This window comes from Loxodonta africana, chromosome 23 (assembly GCF_030014295.1).
Source record: "Loxodonta africana isolate mLoxAfr1 chromosome 23, mLoxAfr1.hap2, whole genome shotgun sequence".
In the NCBI taxonomy this organism is placed as follows: Eukaryota; Metazoa; Chordata; class Mammalia; order Proboscidea; family Elephantidae; genus Loxodonta; species Loxodonta africana.
The window spans coordinates 19,031,235-19,055,966 of NC_087364.1; the positions used below are offsets into that span (position 1 = coordinate 19,031,235).

A 24,732-nucleotide genomic window follows, 5' to 3' on the forward strand; every position below is an offset into this window, starting at 1 on the left:
GAACAGTGTGGACTTGCTGGCTTCAGTGATGTGCCAGGGCCCTGTGCTCATTCTTCATAAGAGTCACTGCCCAGTGGGAGATGGAGCTGGCCTCCCATCGAGCAGAACCTCAGGTGCCGTAACCCTTTGTGTGTAACAGCAAGAACCCAGGCTGCTCCCCCTTTCCTGAGAGTATCTGAGGAGAACCTATGGGACAGTTAAGACCTGAGACTGTGTGAGCTCCACTTTGATACTTTTATTTTCAAATGCAGAAAAAGCATCCCTTCACCCAAAGCTGCCCCAAAACTTAAACCAAAAAATACCAAACCCTTTGCCGTCGATTATGACTCATAGTGACCCTATAGTACGGAGTAGAGCTGCCCTATAGGGTTTCCAAGGCTGTAATCATTACGGAAGCAGACTGCCACATCTCTCTCTCACAGACCCACTGGTGGGTTCAAAGTCGATCTTTCGGTTAGCAGCTGAGTGCTTAACCATTCGTTGCGCCACTAGGGCTCCTTCCCAAAACTTAGAGCCTTAAAACTATGATCTGTTATTTCTCATGATTCTGTGGGTCAGAAACACAGGTTGGGCTCAGCTGGGCGGTTTTTCTCCTGGTCTCACCTGGGCTTCTCATGCAGCCGTAGTCATCTGACATTGTGACGGGGATGTGGGTGCTGGCCGTAGGTGGGGCCTCTCTCTCCATATGGCCTTTCATCATTCAGTGAAAGCCTTACCTTTGAATCCAGCCTGGTGGCCCCACAAGTGTATGACCTCAGCAAATCACCAGATGTCCCTAAGCTTCAGTGTCCATACAGCAAAGTTAACATGCACATGTTGGATGGTTATTAAGAGGATTTTTTGTACTAACCTCCATAAAGCACCCTGAGTATTGGAAATACTCAAGACAAGGAAAATTAAGCTTCTCATCAAATCCCTGGGTATACTACTAAGCAGTCATAATTTTGGTATTCTTAATTTAAAGGCCTTATGGGTTTTAAGATCCTTGGGTGGCACAGACAGTTTGCACTTGACTACAAGCCTAAAGGTTGGTTGTTCAAACCCAGCTGGTGATGCTTCAGGAAAAAGGTCTGGCCATCTGCTCCCATAAAGATTACAGCCATGAAAATCCTCTGGGGCAGTTCTACTCATGGGACTGCTGTGGGTCAGAATCAGATTGATGGCAATGGAATACCGGGGATATTTTACTTACTCCCAAGAGGTAGGTACCAAATCCATTGCCGTCAAATTGATTCCAGATCATAGCGACCCTATAGGACAGAGTAGAACTGCCCCACAGGGTTTCCAAGGCTATAAATCTTTATGGAAACAGACTGCCACATCTTTCTCCCGTAGAGCTGCTGGTGGGTTCGAACTGCCTACCTTTCAGTTAGCAGCCGAGTAATTAACCACTGCGCCACCAGGGCTCCTTAGAAGTTGGCATAATACCTTTAAATATGAGGAGACTGAAGCTCAGGTAATTTCAATACTTTTCCTAAGATCACAGGAAAAAAAAAAAAAAAAGCCGTCGCTGTCAAGTCTATTCCAACTCATAGCGACCCTATAGGAGTTTCCATAGACTTTCCAAGGAGCGCCTGGTGGATTCCAGCTGTTGACCTTTTGGTTAGCAGCCGAGCACTTAACCATTATGCCGCCAGGGTTTCCAAGATCACGAAAGTGGTCTGTAAAGCTTCAACGATTTGGATCTGAATCTGTCAAACTCATACCCCACCCCCCCCAACACTGTGTCATAGCCTAAATGAAGCAGGGAGCAGGGCCAAGGCAGAGATGGAATCTGCTCGCTCTTCCCTTCTTTCAGAGCTGTTTGGTGCTTGGAGTTTAATAATTCACATAACCTGCAAAGAATGTGTGAAGGTACTGCTACCCGACTTGGCATGGCCGTGGGAGATTCCACTGCTGTGTGCCAAGGGCACCAGGCAGCCTCGATTAAAACAGAATCCTCACCGCCTGGGTCATTGGTATTCAAGGACCTTCCAAAAAATTAAAGTCAGAAAAGGATCCCTAGAGCCATTAAGAACATGAGTTCATGTGGGCTTCCAAATTGCTTTCTTGTTTGTGGCTTTAAAATAATTTGCATAATGCAGAAGGGTGGAACGGGGCCAGCCCTTTGATTCTATGAAAGCTTTCTTCAGGCAGGTCAGCTGACAAAGCTGGAAGTCCTGTCTGCCAGATTGTTTCCAAGAATCAAACTTGTACTTTGTACACCTTTTATTAGATCCCAGCAACCTCAAAGAACTTGAAGCTTTTCCTTAACGAAACTGGTTTGCCTGTGGGAGGGCCCCTGAGGTATGTGTGACCCTGAAGGTAGATGCTACATGAATGGGACTGGGAGCACTAACTGTGTCTCCAGGGCAAGGGGAAGGGAAGAAATGAGATAATGAGCATCTTCAATGCAAACCTGTTGCCTTTGAGTCAATTCCAACTCATAGCGACCCTGTAGCACAGAGTAGAACTGCCCCATAGGGTTTCCAAGGCTTTAAGTCCTTACAGAAGCAGACTGCCACATCTTTCTGCCACATAGCAGCTAGGTTCCAACCGCAGACCTTTCAGTTAGCAGCCAGGCATTTTAACCACTGCACTGCCAGGGCTCCTTCATCTTCAATGCACAAGGCACTTTATGTATGTTAGCTCAAGTAATCCTCTTAATAGCTTGTGCCCTTTAACTTTGCTATATGGACTGAGACACTGAGGCTCAAAGATGCTGGTGATTTGCTGAGGTCACACACTTATGGGACCACCAGGCCAAGGTTCAAACTAAAGTCTTTGGGATTTTGAGATTGGTGCTCTTTTCACCAACATTTATCGAAACTAGAATGATAAAATCCAGGAATTAAGGAAAAGCAACTAGAATTTAAGAGCCCTGGTGGCGCAGTGGTTAATTGCTCACCTGCTGAAAGAGCAGCGGTTGGAACCCACCGGCCGCTCCGCGGGAGAAAGATGTGGCAGTCTGTTTCTGTAAAAATTTATGGCCTTGGAAACCCTATGGGGCAGTTCTACTCTGTCACCTGCGATCACTGTGACTTGGAATCGACTTGAGGGCACAGCACAACAACAACAAATCTGTGAGAAAAAGACAACTGCCCGAGTACATTTTCCTGGAGGGAGTTACTTCTCAGTCTGGGGAGGCATTGGCCACAGGCTTTGCTTTTGCTGTTTGATTGGAAACCCTTGAACTGTATCAAAAATGGAAGCACTTCTTTAGGCCCCGTTGTGCCTTGTGTCTTTCTTCCTTCTTTTAACTAGTCAATCCTGCAAGAACTCAAGAGAGAGAAGACAGTGTTTTCTGCTTCTCCCTTGGTCTGTCGCTTGGAGCCTGGTCACGTTTATCAGAATCAGAGAGAGAGCCTCTCCAGCCATCCGTTAACAGGGTTTACCTTTCACTCCAAAGAAACAGCTGGAAAGTGTGCTCAAATGGATACATGGATGGAAATTATATGGAGTGGTGATACAAATACTGTTTGATTTATATTGTTTTCTTTTTTAAGTTGGCATGAGAGGAACCAAAAATACATGTAAACAGATGGAAAGACAGGGATATACTAGAGGAGGCTGTCAACAAACAGTTTGAAAAGGCAAGGTGAACTCTCCACCCAGCTTTTTGTCTGTGATCAATGGTGTTACCTTCTTTTGGAGAAATGCTGTTTAACTCTCTTTCTACCTAATGGCTGCTGGATGGGATTTTGGCTCGCTGTTGTTTGGAAATTTTTTATAGATTCAAAATCTTCTCCATAGGGGATTCTGCTAGAACTGGAGGAAAAAAAAAATGCACGGCCCTTGGGTGATGATATTGCCCTGGACTGGACTTCATGAATTGATAGCTTTTTAAATTTCAGTCATTTTGTGGTTGTTGATGAGAATATACACAGCAAAGTGTACACCAGTACTACAACTCTAGTTGTGCCATCATTCTCATCCTCCTTTTCCAAGTTGTCCCCCTACTCCAGAATCTATACCTCCTTGAGGGCTAGGGAATATTTGACTCACAGAGCTTATGTACAAATTAAAAGTGTTCTACCACTCATTTCCCCATCTCATCCTCTGTCCTCGAAATTGGTAAATGAAAAATATCCTAGAAAGTATTGGCCATACAAAGTCACTTAGAAGGCAAGTGGGAAATTGAGGAACTAGTGCAAATATTCATTTGCACAAATGTATATTTCATGTTAGCTTTCTGGGCTGATGTTAAGCTTTAACGATGCTATATCCAGGTATATCTCTCTTTAGGGGTTACTTTCTAAAGTGGAGAAATAAAGTTTTTTTTTTTTTTAACGTGCTTTACATTTCAAACAGACTGGCATGGCAACCCTGGTGGTGTAGTGGTTAAGAGCTACGGCTGCTGGCCAAGGGGTCGGCAGTTCGAATCCACCAGGTGCGCCTTGGAAACCCTGTGGGGCAGTTCTGCTCTGTCCTATAGGGTCGCTATGAGTTGGAATCGACTCGATGGCAGTGGGTTGTTGTTTTTTTTTTTTTTTTGACGGGGTATGGGATTGCCTGGCTGGAGCCATTCTTCCGCCATTGGAAGGGGGAGGTTTCTTTTAAGAAATACGTTTTTGTACAACTTTGTGGAGTACTGCATTTTCTGCCATGGTTTCCTGAGGAAAAACATGGATTATACTGAATGTAATTCTCCAGATGCCAGTTTCATAACCAGTGACCATTTTAGGTTTATGCCCAACTTCCAACTTGAGTCCAGGCATGTGTAGAAGTCAGCTTTATTTCAGAACTTCTTAACATACTCACTGGAAACCCTGGTTGCATAGTGATTAAGAGCTACATCTGCTAACTAAAAGGTCAGCAGTTTGAATCCACCAGGCGCTCCTTGGAAACTATATGGGGCAGTTCTACTCTGTCCTATAGGGTCGCTATGGGTCGGACTTGACAGCAGTGGGTTTGGTTTTTTTTGTTGTTGTTGTTTAACATATTCACTTAGAGGAGGCTCAGGGTATCACCACTTAATCCTTATGTTTTATTTCAAGTTTAGATATGACTGTATTTATTGTGCTGTGTGTTTACTCTAGGAGCCCTGGTGGTGTAGTGGTTAAGAGCTTAGCTGCTAACTGAAAGGTCCCAAAGTCTTCACATGGTGTCGTTGTGAGTCAGAATCGACTGTAGAAAGTTTTTTTTAATGTTTACTGTTGAATTTGTTGTTAGGCGTTGTCACGTTAATTCCAATCGTAAAAACCCCATGTGACCGAGTAAAACTGCCCCATAGTTTCCCAGGCTGTTATCTTTACCGCAGCAGATTGCCAGGTCTTTCTGTTGCGGAGCCACTGGGTGGGTTCGAACAGCCAACCTTTCAGTTAGCAGCTGAGTGCTTAACTTTTGCACCTCCAGGGCTCCCTTTACTATTGAATAAAATATCTTATTTTGTGAATTTACCTGTGAGTTTTACTGAGGCAAATTACTTATCTTAGGGAAGAATTTATTACTACCTTTTTTTAAAAAGTATAGTTAGTTTGGGGGAGATCTCTGTTTATTTAGATTATATTCTACATCGCATGATACCTACCTACTTTTAAATGACATATCCTAAGAGCTTGGGGCTGAAAGTCTTTCAAAAAGATGGACCGTAGGACCCTCTACTTGAGTCCGCCCAAAGGTGCCTCAGAGGAGAGACCTGGCAGTCTGCTTCTGAAAAATCAGCCATTGAGAACTCGGTGGAACACATTTCTGCTCAGACACACGGGGTCCCCGTGAGTCCGAATCAACTCGACTGCTACCTTTGTTTGCTTGCTTGCTTTTTTTTTTGTCTTAGTAAAATATTAAATGGCAGAATAAATGCTGAGGTTAAAAACTGGAGAAGTCAAGGTGAAGGAGTGACAGAACGGGGCCACGCAGGGAATGTAGTGGAAAGAGACACCAGGCTTGGCTGGCAATAAGAGAGAGATAAGAAAAATAGATAAATGGAGGAAGCAAGCTCCCAGCCTCCTAGAATCTTGGGCAGGAGTTCAACCCTTAACCCAGTTCATTAATCTCTTCCCTGGGAAGTGGTAATTTAACCTTTGTGAGGGCAGCAGTGATACTGGAGATCTTACTACATTTCCACAGAGTTCCTTCTTCTGATTTTATGTAACTTCTACTTTGTAGTTGATGTTTGTCCTCCAGAATGAACTGATTCATAAGTTATACTAAAGTCTCTTAGGCTGGTGGCCAACTGGTATAACAGAAATTGTTTTTTTTTTCCTCTGTCAGAGATGTGGTATCTTGGATAATATAAAAAAGGCTAATATCCAGAAATCAAGTTCTAGATGGAGTGCAGAAGGTGTCTGAATAAGATGTCCTAAGAATTAAAACGAAAGAGATTCCCTAGGGTTTGGGTAAAAGTGACCCTAAAGTCTTCCATGGATATGTGTAAGGAGGAGTGAGTGAAAAATAGTAAATTCTTTTTTAAAAAAAATTTACAGCTAGGGTCACATAACAATGTGTTTATAAATTTTTGTATGAGAAACTAACTTGAGCTGTCAACTTTCACCTAAAGCACAATGATTTAAAATACATATATACATATACACACACACTTCTGGTACCAAGTATACGGCTTTTAATAGGTTACTTTCCCTTCCAGAAACTTGACTCTCAGCAAAACCTGTATAGCAGTAATTCCATATGAAATGGGACGAAAAATATGCTTTTAAAATCTTAAGAAGCACAGTCCCAAATGTTTACTATGTAAATTGAGTCTTAGGAAAACATGAAAATTAAAGGCACCCCGAATAAAAAAGAACTATTTCCTCAACAGGCCTGCCCCACCATGGAAGTAGGATTAGACTCCAAAACCTGTGTCATAAAAACCAATTGTATTTCAATTTGTTTAATTTAGGCAGAAACTGATTTTGACAATAGGAGAGTTTTAATGAGCCTTAAAAAAGTGTGCCAACATAGCTTTCAAAAACTCAATTCCCTTATGACGGATAATTTTATTACACACTCCGGGCCAGTTAAATCTCAAAGATCGGAGGGCCTGTGTACATTATTGCTTGCAAAGACAGGGATTGTCTCAACTTCGCCCTTAGTGAATGCATTGAAAACATGTCCTTTATAGGCAGCTGAAAGTACTCCAGAAACATTGGCTACGTAGGATGGCATAAATGTAGCAAAGAGAGCTGAAAATCAGCATAAAAATTTGATGGCACTCAGCCATCCATTTCATTTCATTTCTCCGCTGTTCTTACCTGCAAAGCAAACTGTATTCTGTTATTATTTGCGTAGAGTCCACGAATCTATTACAAACCCATACGATGCAGACGTTGCAAATCCACGCGCTAGTCGAAGCGGATGTGAAGGGAATAGACAAAGCTTTGGGTTGGCGACAAAAATGTTTTGGCCTTTTCTTGCAGTGACAGCTATACTGAGGAGGTGCCCGTCAGCCTTTTTTCTTAATTGTATTTAAAAAAAAAAAAGTTAGGGCATATATATATAGCATTGAAGAGTAAAACTTGAACAAGATGTATGTTTTATGGTTACTTAACAGCATGACAACATTACAGCTCCATATATATTCAATTCTTTTTTCCAGAAGGAAGTGTGTGTGTGTCACAAGATTATTTGCACATGACAGGTTATAAGCTTAAACTAAAAATTAAATGTTCCAATTCCCAGTCTTATGCTTAACCATTACGTGGCAATTTTTTTTTTTGAATTGATGAAAAATATTTCCCATGTCTTCCTCCCTGTGATGCTTCCTTCCCTAAGGGAATCCACGGGGACAGAGAGATAAGGTATCCATGAAACGGGGTCCATGGGCATTGACTACTAGTAGACATAGATTGTTGGCCAAATCGTAATCCTAATGCCCTGGTGAATAGAGAAAACTTCAGCTTTTCCATGGTAGGTCTCATTCATCCTGTACTGTTTCCAGACTTTCCAGACTAACCCCTGTTTATTTCACAAAAGTACACAGGATACCTTTGGCAGAATGGAAATGTGTAACCCTAAATACTATAGAGGTGAGAAAAACGATGTTAAGGCAAGCTCAGCCTTTTATTAATGTCACTACTCCTCGTAATAACGCAGCTCTTTAACCAAATGCTCTTTCAGTTATCAACATTCTGTCGCTGGCTCTGTCTCATAGCACCATGCTTCCAACGAGGATGAACCGATCGACCAAAGATTAACAACTCTGCAGAACATCAGTCACCTCCATTAAGCCGAGTGTTGTGTATTTAATTTTGGGTCTATTGTGTGTGTTTATTGAAATTGCATTTCTACTGGGAAATAGGTTTTTGCCTTTTTTTAAGGTTTTCATAACCTGAAATTGCATGCCTCAGGACCTGAAATAACATATGAGTCAGCCTGGACGCTAGCATACACTGTTGGAGATTGTGATCCATTCTAGAAGAGGGGGCAGCCGGGCCAGTCTCCCCACGTCCTCCAAAGTAACAGTGGAGAAGAACATAGGCCAGTGGGGAGTAGGCTTCGAATGTCATGAGTTTCCTGCTATTGATAGAGAAAACAGAGACGAGTTCAAGCCCTGTTCACAGACCACACCTTCCTCGAGCATTTTTATGATGCCAAGATCATTTGTTCTCTTCCTGTCCCTGTGCGCAGCCAGATGGAGGGTCTACCAGGCTTCTCTACAGGATACGAGCTATGTCTTATGCCCTGTCAGCCAGCTCTTGACCCTTGCTCCAGGCAGCCCAGAGAACTCCCATGACATCGTACGGTAAATTGAAATGACGTGTGCTTAAACAGCTCTATGGAGGTGGTTTTTGAATTCATTCAATAAGAGAGCAGCAGCGTAGGAGTAGAGCAATTTTGGGGAAAAGGTAACTCCTTGGTCTGCAGGAGATTTCTCACTGCCCAGCCTTAATTATCTCTGATGTCACATGAAAAGAAGTTGTGCTTGGGTTCAGGTCACTGGGAGGGTAGGCTTCTGATGGTAGCCTGGTGACAGGCCCAGTGATAAATGAATGTGCCCTATTACACCCTGACCCCTTCAAGAAGCCAGTGTCAAGTAAACTCAGAGAGGGACACTGAAGACACGCTCCTCTCGTAAACAGTGACAGAAGGAATGTCGGTGTTATTATAGCTTTTTTTTTTTTTCCTCCTGATAAACATTTTCAACCACACAGAGACTTTTTTCTTTGAAATACCTTTTATAAGGTTTAAGGAAAAATGAGTTAAATGTTCTTAAGTTAAGTGTAAAGTTAATGACCCATGTACGGATGGTATGAAGATGGTCCAAGTTATAACGATTTTAGGTATTGGCCACTTTGGTGGCCGACAGTGTGGTTTTCTTTGTGCCAGGCACTGCAAAAGCTATTCCTGGGTTTGGTTGACTGACAGTTAAAATATGAAATATACAAAAAAAAAAGAGCTTTAAAAAAACAAAACAAAACTGGAGAATTATTCAAATGAACCTATCCATGTCTAAGTGTCGATGGCCAACTGCTGGCATTAAACATTTAAATCATTTCTTGACTTAAAATTTTGGCATCTGGATTCAAAACACCTCAGTGCTATATAAATGCTTGAAATGATTGTTTTGAATTTTCTATTCAGGCATTAAGATCAGAAGCTGAACCTTTTGAATCTAGTTATTTGGGGATTATCTAAAATAGCAAAAACTCCAGAGCAAGACACCAGTGAATCACTTCTTGTGGGCGCCGTGTGGTAAAATCGTAAATTTAACCTACTATAAAGATGTGAAGGAAAATAGCAGGCCCCTGGGATTAGAAACTATTACAAATTAAATAATGTACTGGTGCTGGACAGCAGCTAGTAAGCTCCCTTAACAAACCAAACCAAACCCAGTGCCGTTGAGTAGATTCCGACTCATAGCGACCCTATAGGATAGAGTAGAACTGCCCCATAGAGTTTCCAAGGAGCACCTGGGAGATTTGAACTGCAGACCCTTTGGTTAGCAGCCGTAGCACTTAACCACCACACCACCAAGGTTTCTAACAGTGAGTTCTTTTTCAGACCCGGAAGATCAGTGCCCTGGTTATCTAGTGCTGCTGTAGCAACAATACCACGAGTGGGTGAATTTAACAAAAGAAACTTATTTTCTCGAAGTTGAGGAGGCTAGAACTCTAAATTCAGGGTGCCGGCTTTAGGGGGAGGCTTCCTTTCTCTGTGGGCTCTGGGGGAAGGTCCTTGTCTCTTCTCAGCCCCTGGGCAATGACTTCGTTCCTTGGTGATATTCATGTGGTATAGCCTCTATCTTCCCCCATCTCTGTTGCTTAATCTGTTCCTTTATATCTCAAAGGCAATTGACTCAAGACACATCCTGTACTAATACTGCCTTGTTAACATAACAAAGAAAACCCATTCCCAAATGGGATTATAACTATAGGTATAGGGGTTAGGATTTGTGACACATCTTTTGGGGGGACCCAATTCAATCCATAACAATAAGTAAGACAATTACTCTAATCTCAAATATTCTATTTCCCATATAACAATCACAAATAATCTTGTCTCCATAGAGCATTAGTCAGCAACAAGTCAGCTTCATACTGTTTTTGCATGCAGCCAAGTTCTAGACCCCAGCTTGCCCTATGTTTTAGCTAAAAGAGGGATGGAATCACAACACATGCACCTAAAACCTAATCCATTTACATTCCTTCCTTCCCATCACAGCTAGAACACATTTGAAGCTTCACAGACAGAAAAATGAACGCACACACGTGGGCATGTGTGAATGTGTGTGTGTATTTATGTGCACATCCTTTTATTCCTTTAGGCTCTTCCTTGATTTAAGGCTGGTTGTTTTGGAAGAAAAAACATTTTTTTAATGAAAATCGTAGCTAATTGTGGGACTCACATTATGCAGCTACCATACAAATTCCCACTGCTTGGTGGTTGCTGTTGGGTGTCACTGAATGGATTCCGACTCATAGCGACCACCTGTGATATAGTAGAACTGCCCCATAGGGTTTCCAAGGCTGCCATCTTTATGGGAGCAGATTGCCAGGTCTTTTCTCCTGTGAAGCTGTTGGGTGGGTTGGAACTGCTGACCTCTCTGTTAGCAGCTGAGCACTTAACCATTGTGCCAGTGGCTTTAGCATCTTCTATCTGGTCTGTTGGCAGACGGAACATGGACACTCTGGCCTTTCTCCATCATCCTAGAAGCGAGAGCAAAATGTACATTATAATGCCCTTCAGGGAAGAGGACTGTGGTTCCCATCAGCTTAGGCAGTGACTTAGTCTTCGTCTAATGCAGCAATTCTAAGCAAGGCAGGGAGTTTTCAGTTACACCTCATATTATTTGGTACTACTTTAATAGAAGTACAACACAGAGGTTAAGAACAAGATTTTAGTAAGTACCAGAACAAGTCCTGTAGGAATTAGCATCTCAAACAAAAATTTCGGTACTTGCTGGAAATTTGGCTCATCTGTAGCTGCGTTCTTGAACTTCCTGTCATCCTTGCCACCCACCAAAATGATCCTGAGATTCGGCCTGATTTAAGCCTTTAATGAGCTACATCTTTAGCGAAGACTCTCTTTTTCTTATGAATTATGTTTCATTAACCTCACACAACCTCTGTAAAAGCCTCATGGTCTTAAACTCAAATTTTAGAAATATGATACCCGGAGATTTATATTTAGATAAAGAGGTAATTTATCATGTAGGATTATGTACTATTGGAAACCTGGTAAACCAAATCAAAGACAGATGCGTCTCATTTGAAATAAATCTAATATATAAAATTGTGCTAAAAAACAGATGAATTGGAAATCAAGATTTTTAAGATAAAAGGAAACACCATTAGATGTCTTCCGAGAGCCTCAACATTTTCAAATGACACTCGATCTGTTAAAATTCCAATTTCAGTGATTAAAATTGAAAATTAACACTAAATTAAACTGAAAAGATTGTAATTTGGGGGGGACCGCAAGTACATTGCAGTGATTTTGTAAAACCTTTAATACCTAGTAACGCTACTAATTAAACATGAAGGCAAAATTATTTCTCTCACATCAGCCTTCTAAAGCTTTAACCTGGAAGAACAGCTGGTCTAAAACTTCACTCTGATGGGGTCAGATGTGGCCACAGAGTTCAAATCTGCTCTGTCCTAAGCTTTCAACTCAACTCTGTGAGACTTCAGTCATATTTTCTTATATAATAGCTTTATGGAAATATAATTTCTAATGCTATAAAATTATCCCTTTTAAAGTATGTAATCCAGTGGTTTGTAGTAGGCTCACAGGGCTGTGTAACCGTCACTACTATCTAATTTCAGAACATTTTCAGCACCCGGAAAGAAACTCAATACCCGTTAGCCCTCACTCCCCATTCCCCTTTCCTCATAATCCCAGAAAACCCCTCCTCTACTTTCTATCTCTAAGGATCTGTGGTCTTTTGTGACTTCAACTCAGCACCATGTTTTCAAGGTTCATCCATGTTGTAGCATGTATCAGGAATTTATTCCTTTTTATTGTCAAACAATATTCCATTATATTTGTATACCACATTTTGTTTACCCATTTGTTAGTTGATGGACATTTGGGTTGTTTCCACTTCTTGGCTGTTATAAGTAATACTGCAATGAACATTTCAGTACAAGTGTATTAAGTGTTGGTAAGGCTGTGGAGAAATCGGGACCATCATACATTGCTGGTAGGATTGTAAAGATCTGTTAGTCACTTTGGAAAACAATTTGGCATTCCTCAGTTAAACATAGATTACCATTGATCCAGCCATCCGCCTTCTATGAGTTCACTACGAGAACTGAAACATACATCCACGCAAATCCCAAACCCAAACCAAACCCACTGCTGTCAAGTTGATTTTGACACATAGCGACCTTGTAGGACAGAGTAGAACTGCCCCTTAGGGTTTCCAAGGCTGTAATTTTTACGGAAGCAGACTGCCACATCTTTCTCCAGAAGAGCAGATGGTGGGTTTGAACCATAGACCTTTCGGTTAGCAGCAGAACGCTTTAACCACTGCGCCAGCAGGGCTCCTTCTTAGCTATCCTAGTGAGTGTGAAATGGTATCTTGTTTGCATTTGCCTGATGGCTAAGAATGTTGAGCATCTTTTCACCTGCTTATTGACCGTTTGTGTATCTTCTTTGGAGAAATGCCTGTTCAACCTTTGCCCATTTTTTAATTGGGTTGTTTGTCTTTTTATTAGTCTTAAGTATTTTCTTCAATGTGATTTCCAGCTTATACATTGTTTTCAATTACTGAGATGTCAGAATCATAGAATTTTTAGGCTGGAAGGGATGATAGAAATCAAAATCCATCCATCTCCTATGACAGATGAGAAACCTGAGGCTCAGAGTGGCGACCACGGAGCTCGTTAGCAACAGAACTGAGGAGATTAATTGTTCTAAAGCAAAACTGGAAAAATGGCCATGTTTCATAATTTCTATCTGAATAAGGCCCCTCTCTTACTCAGAAAAACCCTTCGATTTCAATAGATTAGGGCCCTAGAGGTGGCATCTGGTAGGAAGAGGAGCTAGGGGACTTGACTTGAAGCTGCATTCAACTCACAAGAATGTTATTTTTACTTAAATCAATAAACATAGCAAAGCTTTCTAAAGATACTTTTAGTCAGACCTTACGTAAGCACCTGGCTAGGCTTTCTGGGTCATAATGGACTCTAGTGGGAGTTTGCTCTTTAGTAACCTAACCATCAGAGTAGCTTTGATGAGCTTGGAGGAAGAACTTCAATCATTTGGGCTTCGGATTTGGTTGCAAAATAAACCCATATTTTACTTGGAAATTCACGTATTCTTCCTGCTGAAGTCAAAGAAAGTATTCAATTTTGCCTAATGAAATTAAGGTGAGAGAGTGGAGGGGAGGCATTTTAGAACAGGCTTTTTTACCTGAGGCTTGGCATGTGGGGAGGGAAGGGATTTTTGTCAGAGTCGTAAAGTTCCATCCTCTTTCTACTCACCAGATAATACAGAACAAGAAAACAATCAAGAAAATATGATTCAGACAGGAACAATGTGAGGTGTTCGCATTCAATAAGTAGTCAATGTTCACGTGTTGGTTGTTGAAGGCTGTTTGCTCACACTTCCTGACCTTAATAGTTTTTCTAACAAAGAAGTGCGTGATAAAGCCCATTTCCATGATCTGAGTTGAGTTTTTTGTTGTGCCTTGTTTAAATACTAATTTTTCTGATACCAGGAGACCTGTGTGCCCCTCCTGATTGTAGCTGAGCTTGATGAAAACAATAGCTCACAGAGCACCTTGTTCACTGGGGAGACAAACCAGTTCTTTTCAACCAGATTTCTAGGCTATTATGGCACCACAGTGGAAAATTTTGATCGGAATCATCGTTAAGTTATAGCAGCTCCACCCTTGGAAACGGAATGTCCTGTGGATTTATTATCTAAGCAGACAGTGTGACTCAGTGAGCTGAATCCATGTATATGTTCTTGTACACTCTTAAGTGTTTGGTTCCAGCTGAAAGGTTGGTGGTTCGAACCCACTCAGTGACCTGGTGATCTGCTTCCACAAAGTTTACAGCCTAGGAAACCCTGTAGAGCAGTTCTACTCTGTAACATGGGGTCGCTGTGAGTCGGAATTGACTTGACAGCACCCAATAGCCACAAGATGGAAAAAGTGTCTGATGTCTGTGATGCTCAAGAAATGTTAGTTGAATCACTGTTATTCAGGTAGGAGTATGGACATTAAACTGCCTCAGAGAAATATTTTAAGGCTTAATAACATGATTTCAAAGTATTTGAGGAATAGATATTTCACTTTGCTTTTTCCCCACCAGCTTTCTGGTGAAGCCGTAGTCTTGGCACCTCCATTACTCTTCATGAGATCCTGGTTTCCTATTGACTGGAGAGTAGTGATGTTCTCGAAGCGTCAAGTTTCTGGGAAGTAGTTTCCTTAGACTTCTCTTTTGCTTTGTTTTAATCCACTACTTTTATCTAGCTTCCTTATTCCAAACGTGAAATCAGTCAGTGTCAGTGGAGACAAATTATACAGCAAAATATTTTTCTTAGCATTTTTTCCCTAAACTTCCCAATAACCCTATTTCTTTTCTTTTGCACTGTCTCCTAACCACTCAGAATGGGGCGTGCAGAGAAGAATGTGTGGAGGGCTTATTCTTTAAGGGATTTTCTGCATACATTGGAGTCCCTGGGGGGTACAAACTGTTAACGCACTCGGCTATTAACTGAAAGGTTGAAAGTTCCATTTCACCCAAAGGCATCTCAGAACAAAGTCCTGGCAATCTGCTTCTAAAAACATCAGTTGAAAACCCTATGGAGTACAATTCTCTGACCCACATGGGGTTGCCATGAATCGGAGTCAGCTAGAAGGAACTGGTTGGGTTCTATATATAACCCTTCTCTCCGCTGGGCTTTTGGTTGCTATTTAAGGGGTTGGAGAAGCCCTTGCTGCTAACTGAAAGGTCAGAGGTTCGAACTCACCGAGCCTAGGAAATGCTATGGGGCAGTTCTGTTCTGTCACGTGGGGTTGCTAGGAGTTGGAATCAACTTGAGGGAATCATTTCGATGGGTTTGGTTTGGGTTTAAGGTTAGAGGTTCTCTGGGATGAGGGTCTGGAGTACTGTTATCCTAGGTTGTTGATAAAGAAAGATTCTTCATCAAGATTTGGAAACCAAAATAGCAGGCAGTGGGACTGACCTCTTATCATGGACACAGATGCTTCTGACCTATGGCCTTTCCTAGATGGGAAAGCTCACTCCTGCCACACAGATCACAGAGCTATCTGCAGTAATGCCAGAATTTTCCACAGGAAGCTTTGCCGTGTCTTTTCCAGCACGTGAACACTTGCTCAATTAAATCCCCAGAGTTCAATGCCATAAAGAAGGACAGAAACTATTCTGGCCTGGGAGTTTTCAGGGCAGGTGTTATTGATGGTTGGCTGTGGGTTTAGAAAAACCTAGTGTTCCCGGGGAGTTTTTGGAGGGGTACGAGCAGTTAACTTGCCTGGCTGCCAACCAAAAGACTGGAGTCCACCTAGAGGCACCTCGAAAGAAAGGTCTAGTGATCTACTTCAGAAAAATCAGCCACTGAAAACCCTGTAGGGTCGCCATGAGTGAGAGTCGACTCAACAGCTGGTTACTGGTAGCGTTCCCGTGGATCACTAATTTTGAGCTCCATGTTACTTCAGGAAACTCATAAAGTTAAGGCGAAAACGCACCCCTAGGCTGAATCTGTATGAGACAAAGACTTTAATTTAGATGTCTTATGTGGAGCCATTTGCCCTAGTGGTAATTGGGTACCAGGACCTAGTGTTTATAAAAGTGACTTTTAAAACATTAATTTATGTCATCAGCAACATTAGAAAAGCATATTATGTTAATTTAATATTTTTGCAATTACTTGTTTTATCCAACAACGTATTCTTCTGAGAGAAGGGGGAGGGGTGAAGTGATTGTGCTAGATCTCAGAGATCTTGAGCACTTATCATGTGCCCTGGTGGTGCAATGGTTAAGTGCTTGGCTGCTAACTAGAAGGTTGGCAGTTGGAACCCACCCATTGGCTCCATGGGAGGAAGAGCTGGCAGTCTGCCCCTGTAAAGATTGTTGTTGTATGCCTTCAAGTTGATACTGACTCATAGCGATCGTATATGACAGAGTAGAACTTCTGCATAGGTTTCCCTAAGCTGAAATTTTTATGCTCGTGAATTCAAACCGTACAGAGAACAGCCTAGAAGACCCTATGGAGCAGTTGTACTCTGTCACATGGGGTTGCTGTGAGTTGGAATCCACTGGACAGGCACCCAACAAAGACAGCAGCAGGAAGAGGAGGAGGAGGGAGAGGAAGAAAGGGAAGAGTGAAGGGTCGGAGGATGGGGGGGAAGAGACAGAGCTAAAGACCCTTAGGGATTTCTATCCTGATTAGTCAATAAGTGCATCAGGGGAGGGTCAACCTCTATAGCACCTATGGCTCAAAGAATCATGGGATTGGGAGGGTCAGAATTGGAAGGTCAGAGATACAAGGTCATCTAGTCCAGTCTCTCATTTTATAGATGAGAGAACTGTGCTCTAGAGAGAGAGGTGACTTGTCCGGGGTCACCCAGCTTGTCACTAGGATGAATGCCATTGTTGGGTTGCACAGAGATTTATAGATTTAAAGCACTCCTACGTAGCTTGTTTTCATTGGTTCACGGCAACCCCCATGAAATGTGCTTGTCAGATGCCCCATTAAGAGCGAAAGAGTTCCCTTTTCACTGTGCCATCATAGAGGGAATGCGTAGATGATGTAAGACAAACCAAATGCCTTCGAAAACGGATTTTGATTGAGCATGTGGTAATTCTATAATTAGCTTTCCAGATGAGGAAACTAGTTCCGTAAGGGGAATGAATCACCCAACATATCAGGGCTCAGTTAATGGTTGAGCTGGGTCTAGAACCCAGGAAAATGTCTGTACTTTTTTAATTCATAAAAAAAGATCAGACAGGGCTGTATAACCAGATAACCTACACTGGTAGAAATAGTTCAGAAATGTATTTTGGATGAAGCTAACGTTTAATCCTGAGAGTTTTTATGGTGCAATGGTTAAGTGCTCAGCTGCTAACTGAAAGGTTGGCAGTTCGAACCCACCCAGCAGCTCTTTGGGAGAAAGACCTAGCAATCTGCTCCCTTAAAAATTACAACCTAGGAAACCCTATGGGGCAGCTCTGCTCTGTCACATGGGGTTGTTATGAGTCAAAATGGTCTTGACGGTACCCAACAACAGCAATGTTTAATCCTGAGTGTTTTTAATAGGTTATTTCATAGTCTTAGTATGTTTGCAGTTCATATTCACCAGGCGCTCCTTGGAAACGCTACGGCGCGGTTTTTTTCTGTCCTGTAGGGTCACTATGAGTCAAAATCGACTCAACGGCAACAGGTTTGGTTTTTTGGTTTTATGAATCTATTAACATTCTAGGTGAATAGGTTTTTGGATATTATTTTGGTCACTTAGTGCAAAGGGCTATATAAATATTTGTGAGTAAGGCTTGAGGTAGAAAAACTCATGAAGTAAGCGAAATTGTGTGAGATGTGTCTTTTTGCATATCTGAGTAAATAACAGATGAAAATACACCTTTATGGAAAGATATAACTTAAAAAAAAAAAAAAAAGCTGAGAAGGCAATTTTCAAACAAGCTATTTTTAAAATTTGTTTTCCAGGATCTAGTTCAGCTTTAAAATTAAAAGGTCCTGAACTGAATCTCAAAGGCACCCAGCACGTCATGCAGGCGGGCCAGACGCTGTTTCTCAAGTGCAGGTGAGTGACTGTTGGTTTGGGAACAATTCCGTTGCCTTTTCCAAGGTGAAGTAATTCCCTGGCAGAGTAGGAAGGTCGCCTCACAGAGGCACTGGTGACTTCCGCGGTCTGCTGTGATCTGAAAAACGCAAACCACGTGTATCCAGCTTCACAATGAGGGTGGTCTGCCGAGGCGGGAGAATGCGTTCCCTCAGGGGGACTTGGAGGAAAGGGTCCCCCAAACTTTTCTGCATACTTATTCTGAGTGTAGCTTAGAAGCTTTTCTAGATGTGCTGCTTTTCTGTGAAGAGGAAGATGACCACCCTTAGGGAAGGACCTCGGAATCGCACTTGCTCATGAAGTGAATGGAGGGCAGCGGTGGTTGAGTGGTAGAATTCTCACCTTCCATGAGGCAGACCCTGGTTCGATTCCCAGCCACTGCACCTCACGCACAGCTACTGTCCCTCGTCAGTGGAGGCTTGCATGTTGCTGTGATGTGAACAGGTTTCAGTGGAGCTTCCAGACAAAGACAGACTAGGAAGGAAGGCCCAATGATCAGTTCTGAAAATCAGCCAGTGGACGCCCTATTGACCGCAGTGGTCTGACCTGTAACCCATCATGGTCTTGTCGCTGGACCAGTTGTGCATGGGGTCACCATGAGTTGGGGGCTGACTGGTGCTGAGCCCTGGTCCTCAGGCATAATTGCGTTTTGTTTCCTTCTCTGTGATCGCAGGGGGAATGCAGCCCTTTCGTGGTCTGTGCCAGACCTGGTGAGTACGGAAAGCAAAAAGCTGAGCATCGCCGAGTCAGCCTGTGGGAAGAATGGCCAACAGTTCTGCAGCACTTTGACCTTGAACGCAGCTCAGGCAAACCACACTGGGTTCTATAGCTGCAAATACTTATCAAAACTTGCTTCAAAGAAGACGGGAACAGAGTCCAAGATCTATATATTTATTAGTGGTAAGACTTCCATTTTTCTAAGTTTTGTTTGCCGCCGCACCCTGAGTCTTTTGAAAGGTGCCTTTCCTAGCGAGTGTGAAAGAAATGCACCAGTAAAGAGATTTCACCCTAGGTGTAGAAACTTGAAGGAGCCCTGGTGGCGCAGTGGTTAAGTGCTCAGCTGCTGATAGGTTGGTGGTTCGAACTCCCAGCCACTCCATGGGAGAAAGTCTGCTTCCATGACATTACAGCCTTGAAACCCCTCTGGGGAAGTTCTGCTCTGTCCTATAGGGCTGCTAAGAGTCGGAATCGACTCAACAGCAGTGGTTTGGGTTTTGGTAGAAACTTGTGGAAAGCATTTTTAATGTGTTTCTTTGGTGTCAACCTGAGGGTCGGTTTTGTTCCTGCTGTGTCTGCAGCAGTGAGAATCGTGCCAGACACGTAGCTAGATGAATATAATGAGTGACAAAATTTTAGTTCTGTTTCTTAATTACCGAGAACCCCAAAAGAGAATACAAGGTTTTTTTGTCTTTTTGGTCTTTTTACACACCTGCATTCTCTTATATGCTGGGTGGTAAAATACTGAGTTTTTTCCTACTAAATTAATAAATGTAATGATGTTAATGGTTCTTCGTTATTACAAAATTGGTTCCAATTGACGAAGTTGTATTAGTTCATGTTCATTAGTCAAATATTATCATTACGTAAGAGCTGGCACGTACCGTTGTTGTAGCGAAAAGGACAAAAGATAAAAAATAAATCATTTTGCAGTAATAATTTTCATGGTACTATTTCCCTCTCCCCCGCTTGGAGAATGAACAAATGAAGTGATATTCGGAAGAAAGAGGCACAAAATCCTTAAAACTGTATACTTTGAAAAACAGGAGGAGATCCCTGAGAACGAATGAGAGAACACTGGCCTATCATCTTGTTCTCTGTTGTGTAGTTCCAGCCAATTTTCACAACGTATGGAGGGGAAAACCAGAAACCAAAAAAGCACAGCCAATGAGGCTTTAAGGAACATAAGCTGAAGTTAGTAGGCACCTCAGACACGAAATCAAGCTAAAAAGAAAACAAAACAGCCCACAGTCAGCATCAAGAGCCGAGATACACACTGTGGGCCTACCCCCTGGTGGCTTTAAAGAAGGGGTCTTTACATTGGAGGCAGCCAAACAGAATTTTTAAGGGGGATTCTTTTTTGATTTTTAAAATAAGGCAACTAGATAGTGCTTTACCCGAGCAGAAATGTGGTTACTCAGTTGAGGATTAATCTTAGGAGACACTTATTTGCTATCGACGGTAACATCTTTTTAACTCTTATCCTAATTTATGGAGCCCTCATTGTGTAGTGGATAAGAGGTCACCTGCTAACCAAAAGGTTAGCAGTTCAAATCCTAGGAAACCCTATGGGGCATTTCTACTCTGTCCTGTAGGGCTGCTTTGAGTCAGAACTGATTCAACGGCACCTAACAACAACATCCTAATTTATTAAAAAAATTTTTTTTAATTGTATTGTGGTGGAATATATGTGACAAAACATTTTGGCCATTTTTAAATGTACAATTCTGTGGCGCTAATTGCAGTCACCCTGTCGTCACCATTGTCAGTATCTTTTTCCAGATGTTTCCATCACCCTTATTAGAAGCTCAGCGCCCCTTAAGCAATACCCCCTTTTCCCACTCTATCACCTGCCCAAAGTAACCCCTAATGAACTTCAGTCTCTCTGCATTTGCCAGTTCTTATCCTAATTTTTAGTGAAACACTTTTATTTCCCTGCTCTTCCAAATTCTTGCTCTTACACTTTGCACTTTTCCAACGGGGTAGATAACTGTCGAATGGAGCCCTGGTGGCACAGTGGTTAAGCACTCAGCTGCTAACTGAAAGGTTGGCAGTTTGAACCCATCAGCTCTCCGAGGGAGAAAGATGTGGCAGTCTGCTTCCATAAGGATTACAGCCCTGGAAACCCTACGGGGCAGTTCTACTCTGTCCTGTAGGATCCCTGTGAGCCGGAATTGACTCGAAAGCAACACGTTTGGTTTTTTGGTTAGATAACTGTCAGTGACAAGTTCCAAGCAGTTACCGTCACAAGAATGCCGTCAGCCCTGTCAGAAGTAACAGCAGGTGGTAGACCAGGGAACTTTGCTTGCTCAGGTCTGTGTTGTTATCGCTAGTTGTCGTCGAGTTGATTCCGGCTCATGGCAACCCCATGTGCATCAGAGTAGAACTGTGCTCCACAGGGTTTTCCAAGGCTGATTTTTTTGAAGCAAATTGCCAGGCCTGTCTTCCGAGGTGCCTCTGTGTGGGTTCAAATGGCCAACCTTTCGGCTGGTAATTGAGTGCGTAACTGTTTGTACCACCCTGGGGCTCCTTGCCCACATCTACAGGAAGGAAGAATGCGTGTGGGCAGGAAATGAGGCGGAGTGGTTAAGGGGCAGAATTAGAAGAGAGATTTCACAGAGGTAGTTTTGCAAATCAGAGAGAAAGAAGACAGAAGCTTGGTAGTGGTAGAAAAAGTCACATACTCAGCGGTCCGCCCTTTGTTTCTAGTTCCACCTCATAGATTATGTACTCCCCAGCACTTGAAGAGGAAAGAAAGCACTTGTATTCTTGCCTCTCTAGGAGAGTGGAAGAAAAATTCATTCATATTAAAATTCCCATAAAACTTCCTCTCCTGCGCTTATTAAAGCCTGGCTTGTGAATCAAAGACTTAAGTGTGTAAGTACTGCTGCTAAGGAGCCTTGGTGGCACAGTGGTTAAGAGCTCAACTGCTAATAAAAGGGTTGGCAATTCGAGCCCACCAACCACTCCTTCGAGACCCTATGGGGCAGTTCTACTCTGTCCTGTAGGATCACTGTGAGTCAGAATCACCTGGACGACAATGGGTTTGGTTTTGGTTTACCTGCAGTATAGGGTCACTATGAGTCAGAATCAATTCGACGGCAATGGGGTAATGTTCAGCTAAGGGAGCCCTGGTGGCGCAGTGGTTAAGTGCTCAGTCAGCAGTTTGAAACCCACCCAGCACCTCACCAGTGGGAAGACCTGGCGATCTGCTCTGGTAAGGATTACAGCCTAGCAGACGCTATGGGCCAGTTCTCTGCTGTTCTGCAGGGTCACTGAGTCGCCATCAGGTCGAGGGCACGCATCAGCAACAACAGCAGCAAGTTCAGCCATTTCCACCTCTGGCTCCTACAGCACTCGGCAGACATCATGGGATTGTGGAGCCAGGAGGGAGGGACTGCAGAACCCATCTGCCTTCATCACAGTTTATGACAAGAGAGAAAACGGATGCTTAGCGATCTAGAATTATTTTCACTTCAACTCTGCAACAGAACCTATATGGCAAATAACCCTTATTTGGGGTATCAAGTCAGTTGCTAATCTAAACCCTGAGAACATCACCTGTGCGCACCCCTAGAGACCCCACAGTATGTAGAACATCCCTTAATAGAATATGCCTTCCACACCTGTTCTTTGCACACCCATTCTGTCCCCTGACTGAGAGAAAACAACATAATTGAGTGGTTATGAGGCACTAAGGAAAAAAAAGAAAGGAAGAAGAAATAGGGTTATTGTAAAGGTCTATATCTCTCTTGATTACTTTTACCTTTGATATGCCTGCCTTGTACTGTGCCTGGAACATAGTAGAACTCAGTAATACTTTTAAAAGGAATAAACGAACTGATTAACAAGGGCCATGCAGAACACTGTTGGAATGACATTGAGGATAAATTCCAAGCATAGTGGGAAAGAGTGCTGTGATTGATTATTGATGTCTGCTATGGGATTGGGAGGGGAGAGTAGTGGCTAATATATCATGTATTCACTATGTCTGTTCTACTGTTATAATCCACAAACATGGGCATGAAGTTACAAGTCCCAGTATCTCAAAATTCCTGCACCAGTTGGTTGGCCATGAGGAAACTGTCTGTTTCAAAGACAGTTGGTTCTTGAAGAAGGAAGGATTGCAAAATGTATTAATCACGTTTCATAGGGTGTGATTATGGAATATATATAAATGGTATCAATATTATATGAGCTCATGGGGAAAAATTGCTGGGAGATATAGAGACTGATTATTTTTAATAGTACTAATACTAAAAGATGTTTGAATCAATTATAATAGTCATAGATGAGCCTCCTGAATCTTACTTGTGTAAAAATTTAACCATCAAATATTAGGGAACAAATGTGTGCTATATGCCTGTAACTGTATTTATTCTGAATAGTAACCCTGATTTTGTTGTCTATTTCCTGGAAAAATGATATTGGCTTCATAATCACAACTTACTATAATAAGTCCAAGGTAGCTGTGATTAATGCATTAAGCAACTATAACCTTTCCAAAGATCCCAACATTTTGTGCAATTCCTGCTTTCATTATTTTATTAATTGTCTCGCTGAAAAAATCTGGTCTCACGTGTTCATCTTCACTGAACACTTAGCCACATGACAGACTGAAGTTTAGGGGCACAAAACTTGCCTCTGATGACTTGGAGGATTGTCTGTGGAATTACTAAACTTCTGACCATTTCCTAATACACGGCTTTGATTACTCACTGGGTAGTAACTGGTCATCATTTATTTTTTGTTGTTGAATGTTTTCTTTAGAAGGTGTTACTCTGTTTGGAGAATTCCTGCCCATGATGAAGCATCTGCAGAAGTATTGGCATTTCATCTTGGTTTTCTATGTATTAGACACATCTTTGGAAACGGCAGATTTGTAGTCTGATAGGCTTCTGAGCAGGAGAATCAAGGCTGTAAAGCTTTGTCAGAAGGAGCCCTGATGGCGAAGTGGTTAAAATGCTTGGCTGCTCATCGAGAGGTGGACGGCTTGAACCCACCAACTGCGCTGAGGGGGAAGAATGTGGTAGTCTGCCTCCGTAAAGATTACAGCCTTGGAAACCCTATGGGGCAGTCCCACTCTGTCCTATAGGGTCACTATGAGTTAGAATTGACTCAGTGGCAATGGGCAATGTCTACAGAATGCCAGATCCAGCATATGTGAACTGTGGGCAGACGGGTACTTGGATATTACTGAGCGCCTGCTGTGTACAGGCACAGTCGCCGCCGGAGCGCTGCCGTGGACGTGACTGCTGATACGTAGTGTGCAAAGCATCAGTTACAGCTTGTGTAAATCCACCTGGCTGCTGACAGAAGGCTTTGAATCAAATTAATTATTCAAGTAATTGTATTCAATGGCTTCATTTAATTATTTAATTGTTGGGTGAACTAGTCATTGCTGTGGGGTCAATTCCCACTCAGAGTAGAACTGCCCCATAGGGTTTCCAAGGCTGAAATCTTTATGGGAGCAGATCACCAGGTTCCCCCACTCTGCCCCCCGCCCCCCGGCCCAGGAGAGGCTGGTGGGTTTGAACAGCTGACCTTTCAGTTAGCAGCCCAGCACTTAGCTGTTACACCAACAGGGCTTCCTTTTGGTAAACTACAATTACCATTAATAAAACAACTTCTTACATTCCTCTATTTCTTTTTTTATTTAAACAAATAATTTTGTTAATATCTTACGCTGTTTAGTTCTAACAACAATCCAGTGAACCATTATTCGGTCCGTTTTACACGTGAAGGAACTGATGCAGTTCACAGCGAGGTCAGTGGGGAGCTGTGGAGAAGTTGTAGCAACAGAGTCAGGTGGTCAGGTTTTCCCT

The 24,732-nt window shown here is 42.5% G+C and overlaps 1 protein-coding gene across 1 annotated transcript in view; it reads left to right on the forward strand.

Annotated features, from left to right (window-relative positions):
• The window catches only part of FLT1 (fms related receptor tyrosine kinase 1), a 202,752-nt gene that overhangs the window by 8,062 nt on the left and 169,958 nt on the right, over positions 1–24,732 (forward strand). Inside the window, exons 2-3 of the mRNA XM_064275298.1 lie at positions 18,055–18,151; positions 18,864–19,090. Coding sequence (XP_064131368.1) covers positions 18,055–18,151; positions 18,864–19,090 — 324 coding nt within the window. The remainder of the gene's footprint in view (positions 1–18,054; positions 18,152–18,863; positions 19,091–24,732) is intronic.